At 38.0% G+C, this 8804-nt stretch overlaps 1 protein-coding gene across 1 annotated transcript; it reads left to right on the forward strand.

Annotated features, from left to right (window-relative positions):
• Positions 1 to 313: 313 nt before the first annotated feature.
• Positions 314 to 7849, forward strand: LOC311012439 (uncharacterized protein; the record flags this gene model as incomplete). The annotated part of the gene is made up of 6 exons (XM_084007900.1): positions 314 to 433; positions 1080 to 1194; positions 1318 to 1485; positions 1578 to 1673; positions 2822 to 3067; positions 7550 to 7849. The coding sequence occupies exons 1-6, from the start codon at positions 402 to 404 to the stop codon at positions 7847 to 7849; spliced, it is 957 nt and encodes a 318-aa protein (XP_083864026.1). The 5' UTR covers positions 314 to 401.
• Positions 7850 to 8804: the final 955 nt, after the last annotated feature.

An 8804-nucleotide genomic window follows, 5' to 3' on the forward strand; every position in this document is an offset into this window, starting at 1 on the left:
ATCGTTAGACTGTGCTGCTTTTACATTTAGGGTACCGCGCAATGGCCGCTGTGATTCGCGCTCATATTTGAATTGCGGCGCCTGTGCTGCCGTTAAAAATGACTATGTTAGCTAGTAACTCTTTTCAGTTAGCAGCCGTAGCGTTTCTTTGTGTGGCGCCCTTATCTGGTAAATATTTTTCTTCTTCTTACATGCACCCGAATGAACTAACGTAGGCCTAGTAGCTATCTTAAGACCAACAAACGTTGCAGCTAGTTAAGCCATTAGCCGACTCAGTAACTTTTATGCACTTCAGTGCTAGTTACGTCCGTAGTAATGCATGGACATGAAGTTGGTTAGCTTATGCAATCTGCAAGCTTACATTGAACCTCCATTTTTTCTTTCCTCATAGGCTGAAGTGGATGCAGAGAAGCGAGCATGCACACAAATCAAGGTAACTGAGATTTAGCTTGTGCTGCTCCCCCTCCATAAATGGGCTAACATTTTATTATTATTTGTAACAATCAAGTCTGTCTGTCTGTGTCTGTGCATTTGAAGATCTATGTTATTGACTGTATATGACCTACAGTCACTTATATCATCTGAGAACAACTTTATTGGTAAGTTATATTAACACTTGAGATTCTGGGTTAATAAATTGTAAAGCTGTTGTTGAGTAGCCTACATAATTTAACTGGTTTCTTACTGCTTATTGTATCTGTTTCCACAGGATCAAGTTGAGAATATTGACCAGCACTGACCTTTTTCTTTGGTAAGCCAAATTATTTAAACTCACTTGTAGGAGAATTCATTTAGTTTGAAAGTAAGCACTTCAAATGATGGAGTGGAAGTGCAAGTTGGGTGCTGTGTCCACAGACAACCAGACACAGTTATTTAAGCACTACATAGCCATTATTCAAGAGTTAGTCCTTTGCCATGTCTCTACACCTCCTGCATTTGTACATTTCTGTAATTAATGCACTGAAATTAATTTATCGCGGTTTCACAAAGACACATGTAGAGCTGGTGCAAGTGAAGGAGCACAAGCAGGACACAGTTTTTTACATGTCCCTTGTGTGACTTCAGACCGCCCTTCTCAGAGGCAACACTGTCACACTGATGACTTTTGCCCTGCGTCGCCAAGAGATCGTTCAGGGGGATCAAATAGTGAAGGAGTTCCTACAGAAATGGCCGGCTCTTCGGATGGAATCGCAGGTAAAACAGGCTCACTCTTTCTCATTTCTACCAATCTTTACACATCTTTCTCAGTCTGCCCTCTCTAAACATGTTTCATCCCAATTCATTTGTCCTATTGTGTTTTTTTATTTTGTTTTGTAGGTTTGTGCAGAGTTCCACCGCATCACAAACGTCAATCTACGGAACCAGTTTTATGCTGAGCTTGACCGGCACACACCACAACTGTTGGCCATATACAGACAGAAGGCAGAACACACCGGCAAGATAGCAGAGGCGCTGCATGACATCCTACATATTTATGACCTCCAGGTGAGTTAAAGTTGAACTTGGTCCAAATCAAGTTATACGGACAACAGTGACAGCAACAAAGTTCATCATGTTCAATTTGCTTGTCCTTTCAGCAAGAACAAGATGTCAACATGAGACGCACTGCAGCCCTACGTGCCCTCCCGGTATACCTGCGTGAGGAGGACCCACCGTTCTTCAAGACATGGAATGTAAGTATGCACTGCTTTCGCAGAACTGTTAGTATCAATGAGGTGATATTGCTTGCTTTGTATGGATAGCATTATTTTCAACACTAAAAGCTGCCTAACTATACAACGCAACCACCTTCCAAACCCTGTGTGGAGGCGTGAGTGTGGATGCATATGGATACATACAGTATGTGGTATAGAAGCCCTGTAATCCTTAAGTTTAACTTCCCACAAAGCCCTGACCTCACCTTATAATTTGGTTGACCTTTTGACCTTACCACTCATGAAATAACACGCGCACACACACACACACACACACACACACACACACACACACACACACACTACTTTCCTACCTCCTCCCTTCCTTCTTTCCTCCCTCCCTGCCCCTCCCTTCATTCCTTCCTTCCTCATTTTTTCTTCCTTCCTTCTTCCCCTCCTTCCCTTTTTCTTTCCTTCCTTCTTCCCCTCCTTCCCTTTTTCTTTCCTTCCTTCCTTCCTTCTGTCCCTCCATCCCTCCTTCCTTCTGTCCCTCCATCCCTCCTCACTTCTTTCCTTCCTTCCTCCCTTCTTCCCCCTGTCCTTCCTTCAGCTTCCTTCCTTGACCTGATGACAACTGGAGGGTTTAAAAGACCTATATGAGACACATTGACATACTTACATGTATACCTACCTCTTGGATGGTGACTAGACTTTAGACTTTAGACCTTTATTTATCCCACAACGGGGAAATTTACTTGTTACAGCAGCAGGTGGAGCAGACATACAATAAATACACCAGCAGGTAGACAGACAGACATCCAATATACAGGGGACATAAAACAAGTAGACTTAAAATACTAAAAGTACAAGAAGGGATTTCACTAAGAGACAGAAAATATAAATGTGTAGAAAAATAAAATAAAATAGGATAAAAGGTATTTACAAGGTAATTATTGCACACAGTAATTACACAGTAATTACACAGAATGGAGGAGGTAGAAGTGGTAGTAGTGCAACATATGGTTATGTTAAGGTGCTTATGGTGCTACATTAAGAGATTGTGGTGTAGAATAGTCAGTTGAAATACCTACCTAATACTTAGCTGTTGAGTCATGACCTGTGAAATAGTAATATAATGCAATTGTCTAGTTCCTGAAAGTTAACCTTGTATAACCTGCATATTCCAGGAGGACGATTCGCCTGAGCCAGACATCACTGACACGCCTGTTGCCCTTGTCACGGTGGTCTCCGAGAGCACTACAAGTCCAGTTGACTTCAGTCCTGCATCCATTGCTATTGTGGTAGAGGATGAGCTTGTGATGAGCAACATCCCCAGGTTGGCTAAAGCATTTGCATTGTTGTTTGGTTTGATGTATGTATTGCATTTGGACTACCCCAGGAAACTCATTCACACTTTTACCTTCATCCAGAAAGTGCTGATGGGACCACGTGTCTTAATGTGACAGTATGTTGAATATGCTTTTGCCCAAAGCATCTGAATGGAAGTTACACCTGGTAGGCTGTCTAACCACAAAAGCTACCTGTTCATGTTTGCACTTTAAAAAAAGATTACAGTTTTAATTGTTAGCTATTGTAAATTTCTGTCATTTATTCACTGAAAATTCCTTTATAATGTGTAGAGCTGGTGCAAGTAAAGGAGCACAAGCAGGACAAACAGTTTTTACATGTCCCTTATCCACCAAGTGGTCATTCGTTCATGGTTGCCTTTTTAAAAAGTTAACAACTGTAAATCGGAATAGTGTGAGATATGCCCTTTAAAATAATGTATTTATTTCATTTTTATTTTATTTTATGAAAGAGCTCTTGGTTCTTTGTTGTAAGACTTATGCACAAAGGCGAGTGGTATTATTTATTTCAGTTTTATTTATGTTTAAAATTGCTTTGCAGTTTGATGAGCTGTAAGATCCTTTTAATTTGTGTACAAAGTCTTGCCAGATGTTTTACTTAAAGCATTTTAACATGCTCAGTCATGTCATGACATGTAGATGGACACACACACACACACACACACACACTCATATACAGACACCTTACCCGTTCAGGAGGTGACCGAGCTGTTTAATGTCCAGTTACATTAGCAGCAGGGTTTTAAAGAAATATTGCTGTAGTTGTTCATACTTGTTTGGATAAACAATGTTAATGCAAAATAAAAACAAACTGAAATTATACCTGAAGTTGTGTGTGTGTGTTTAATGTAAAAATTGAGTATTCAGAATTTTAGTTTTCTGAACTTATCCGGGTTTACAGTGCACTCCTTGCTGCTATTATGAACGTAATCACTAGCTTGGTAAACTAAACAGAAATGTGTCGTTGGTTTGCAACGAGATGAAACATTTTAAAAGTGAAACTTACCAGGAACAGTAAAAATATTACTCCTGCTTCTCTGCTCAGCTGCTCTGCTTCTCCTCTGCTCTTCCTCTGATTCTCTGCTGAAAAAAGAAGCATAATACATATGTGAAAAAAAAACCTACTGAAAGATACATACAAAAAATGCATTAACATTTATATTGTATTAAGTATTTTTATGCATCTTTTTTCAGCAGAGAAGCAGAGCAAAGGAGCAACAGAGTAGAGGAGAATAGCAGAGGAGCAGCAGAGCAGGAGCAGAGAAGCAGAGCAGAATCATCTTTTAATGTAGGTTTTTTTCTTTTACCAATGTATTGTATTATCTTTTGTGGTCCATTTTTATCATGCATTTTTGTAGTTCTTTTTTTAACCTTTTTTTCATTTTTCATTTTATTTCTTTTTTTCATGCATTTAGTTTTTTTTTAAACCTATGTCTTGTGTTTTTATGCATTGTTTTCTCCTTTGAAAAGAAACATACTTAAAAATGCATACAAACATGCATTAATAAAGAAATCACTGCATAAAAACAATGTGATACATAGGTAAAAAAGAAGAAGTAAAAAAACAACAAATGCATGAACAAAAAGAAAAAAATGCAAAACAAAAAAAGGTTAAAAAATAACTAAAAACATGCATTAAAAAATAATACATAAAAAACAAAATGATATATAGTTTAAAATGAACCTTCATAAAATATGCTACTCCTCTGCTTCCCTGCTCTGCTGCTGCTCTGCTTCTCCTCTGCGCTGCTTCTCTGCTGAAAAAAGATGCATAAAATATACATAATGCAATTATGTAAAAAAAAAAAACTACCTAAAAAAGAAAAGAAATGCATGAAAAAAAGAAAAGAATGCAAAAGAAAAAAAGGTTAAAAAAGAAATACAAAAATGCATGAAAAAAAGAAAAAAAAAAAAGTTAAAAAAGAAATACCAACATGCATGAAAAAAAGAAAAAATGCATCAGCAAAATAATACAATATATGGGTTAAAAAAACCTACCTAAAAAAGAAAAAAATGCATGTAAAAACGGAAAGAATGCAAATGAAAAAAAAGGTTAAAGAAATACAAAAATGCATGAAAAAAGAAAAAAAAAGATAAAAGAAATACCAACATGCATGAAAAAAAGAAAAAATGCATCAGCAACATAATACAATCGTAACGGTTACCACAGGTAAGTATATTGATGATATTTTACTATTAAACCAGTATCAGTAAGATCCAGGAACGACTGCAGAGCCTGAAAGCCTGTGTCAGCAGAGATACCACACACACACATACAACTGGATGGTTTGAATTCAAATGTATTGTACACAAAATAATAAACATGAAATTACAGACCCTGCCTACCTAAGCCGGCTTCCTAGTGTGCACATATGCACAATAAATGGGCCAAAATAAATGAAATAAAATAAATAAACTTTAAATAAAGTGTCCTCTTTGGAGGTTTCCTCAAAGAAAATAAGGAGTACATTTCAATGTGCACTGCTCCTTTATGCTTGCGTATGAGTGTGTGTGTTCTTGTAATATCTGTGTTCGAACTACCCGGGTAGATTTTTTTGAGTGTCAATCTTATCTGTCTGTGAATGAAGAGGGAATCGATGATGCTGTGTTATGCAGAGGGATCCTGCGGCTGGCCACACCGCGTTGCTAGTTCCTCCACAGTCAAACCTTCACTTTAACTGGCTCGCCACTGAACACCAAGTTCAGGTCTCGATCGACTCGGTCTGGGTAAAAAAACAATCTATGCACACAGCGAAGAATGCATTAGTCACAATCTTTTTTCTCTCTATCGTTCTCCTTAAATCATTACTATCATTCAAACATTCTATTTAAGTATATCAATTATGAAAGATATACAACAGTCCAATCATTATAAAATGAATAGAATCACATCACACAAGATATTTTAGTGCCAATGAGCTATAAATCATGTACTCTAAATCACAACATTCACTTAAACATATAAATGGAATCATAGAATGTATTTAAAATTCACTATTTATATTTTTAACATATTAAATCTATTTATGCTTTTTTAACTGCACTGTAAATATAACATATTTTTAATTAAACATATGCCCTTTAATATATTCACCTTTTTTAATTGTTAAGATGAACTACACAGCCCTTATGTATTCATTCCAAACCTATTTTAACCATCAAATGACATAAATCAATCACATCTTACATATAATCAGTCAAAAGAGCAAATACTCCCTCAATAAAATAACTTTTACCTCAAACAACTAAGTACAAGGCACCTTTAATGGTGTAAAACACTGTTACTGCTCTGCTTACAGTGCTAGAACTGCAGCTAGCTTAACCAAAGTAGCTGCATAGTGTAAAGAAACATTAGCATGACAATGCAAAATTAGCTCACGGCTAGCGCTATTAGCTCGCGACTAGTGCGATTAGCTCCATACTAACGTAATTAGCGATCTTTTTACACTCATTCATCACAACTTAAAATGATCTGTATCTGTATCTGCATAGTCTCACGTACTCTTGGTGACAATATCACAGCTCCGATTGGTTTTTATTCATGGATAATGAGCAATACGATCACTTCAATAGCTGTGTCCCAATTCAGGGTCTGCAGCCTTCGGAGGACCCAGCCTACGCGGTCTACGGAGGCAACACCTTCGGAGACTCCTCCGGAGGCTGGGTCAACCGTCGGTAAATGGGACGGTCTAACCTACGGAGCATTACCTGATTGCGTCGCGACGTCATCACTTCTGCCGGCCAAGCCCGGGAAAAACGAGAGGCTGCTCGCTGCAGAACACAAAGGTGGAGCTGCACCAGAGTCAGCCCCGCCCAGTTGGTGCAGCCCCGCCCATTGATATACTTCCACAGTTAGCCTGCCCCAAGTGAAGGCAAGTGGTAGTACTCTCTGGATTTAAGAGCTGTAAGGAAGTGATTGACGGCTGTAAGTAACCCAACGTAACATAAACATAATTATTAAGTGTTTAAAGTGTTTTCCAAGACATATGTCATTATGTTGACATAACCATGAGGTTATTTTTTAAACGTTTATCTTGCAATGTGCGGTAAATTCTGCGGTAATTACACTCGGTAATTACGGTAAATGCTAACGTAGGTAGTGTGGTAGACTTTCCCAGTGCACTTGATTAGCACTAAAAAAAAATTAATTAAATTAAAATGTGCTCAGTGTATGTATCATGAGAACTTATAGTAACTTTTTTTCCTATTGAAAACGTGTGCTTGTGTGTGTTTGACCTGCACAGATGCATCAGACAATACTTAGGAGAGGGCAGGATCCCCTTGAGGACCTCCAGCAATGCAGCAAGTGTTGCAGTGGCTTTCATTGCCCTTTCTGCAAAACAGTATTTGCCCATTTGTACCAGGTGAAGTACCACATAGAAGGATGGAGGTCACCCAGGGAAACAAAATACAGGTATGTAGGCGGTAGTGAATGTTTATGTATTGTTTTAAAATCGCTTGTTTATGTATTTACTTTTACAGTTTCGTCAATGAGGAGAACATGACTAATTTCATTGTTATTGGAATTCCTTATCATTTTGCATAAAGGACGTGCCTGTGATAAGAGACATTGTGGTGGCCTGGGACTGGGTGAAGGAGAACCAGCAGTGCTTTGCTGGACAGGTTATCCCACCAGAGATCATTAGCATGAATGAAGACGACGCAGCAATGGCCATCACCATGCGGGACCTCTTCATGACACAGGATGACGGCAATATGGATGAGGATGAAATCCGGGCGCCCTTCATTTTTACTTTTGAAGATGCAGACGAAATGGAGTTGTTCATGCAGGAAGTCAGGGACAAAAAAGGCATCCGTGTATCCTGCATGTACAACCCTGACCTCTGACAATTTCAATGACAATAGAAGTACTACGACCTGGTGAATAAATGCAGCCTCTCCTGGATTTGATTTAAAGTTTAGTTGTTTCTTTTTGTTTTTGGTTGTTCTTATTGGTCGTATTTATTATTTCGTTTCCCTTTTGCTGGTAGTTACTGTTGGCTGTAAATTGTTATGGACAGAAAATGTGAAGTACACCTTGGTTGCCCAGGAGCCAGTTTTTTGTTGATAATTATTTTCCTTTGCATTATGTTCATTATTTTATCTGTTTGGTTTAGTTTGCTGATCTTTGTGTTTTCTATAAAATGTAAAATAAAATCATCAATGATGTATATCTTAAACTCTCATTCATTCATTCATTCATCTTCAATATCACTTATCCTCACTCGGGCTATGGGGTGGCTGGAGTATGTCTCAGCAGACTTATTCAGAAAGGCAGGGTACACCTTGGGCTAGTCACCATTCAATAACAGAGCAAAGAATATACAGAGAAACATTCACACTCCTTTTCACACCTACAGGCCATTCAGCAATTATCCTAACCTGTATGTCTGTCTAAACATCCTCATAATCCATACAGCTATTCAATGCTACGAGATACAAGATTACAAAATAACTTGTCATTTCTCATTCACAAAGTAATACTGTTACCAAAACAATGGTATCCCGAGATATTTAATCAATAATGCATACTAAAGAAATAATAAATATAGTTATTATTATTAGTTCAATAATAATATTGATTGCCTGAAACTGTTTCAGCAGTCTACTGTATCTTGAGGGGAGGTTATGTTTTTTTCCAGACAACAGAAGGGGAAACAGGCCATGGGACAGATGATTAAGGTCTTTTATGACGTTAGCGGCCCTGCGAGAAAAGAGATACTTTCTTGATCCCAAGATGATTAATTACAGTGCAGCAGCAGCATTACACAGTGAGAACATGGAGAATAAAAAAATATATAAA

Source organism: Eutrigla gurnardus (genome assembly GCF_963514095.1).
Source record: "Eutrigla gurnardus genome assembly, chromosome: 4".
NCBI classification, from domain to species: Eukaryota; Metazoa; Chordata; class Actinopteri; order Perciformes; family Triglidae; genus Eutrigla; species Eutrigla gurnardus.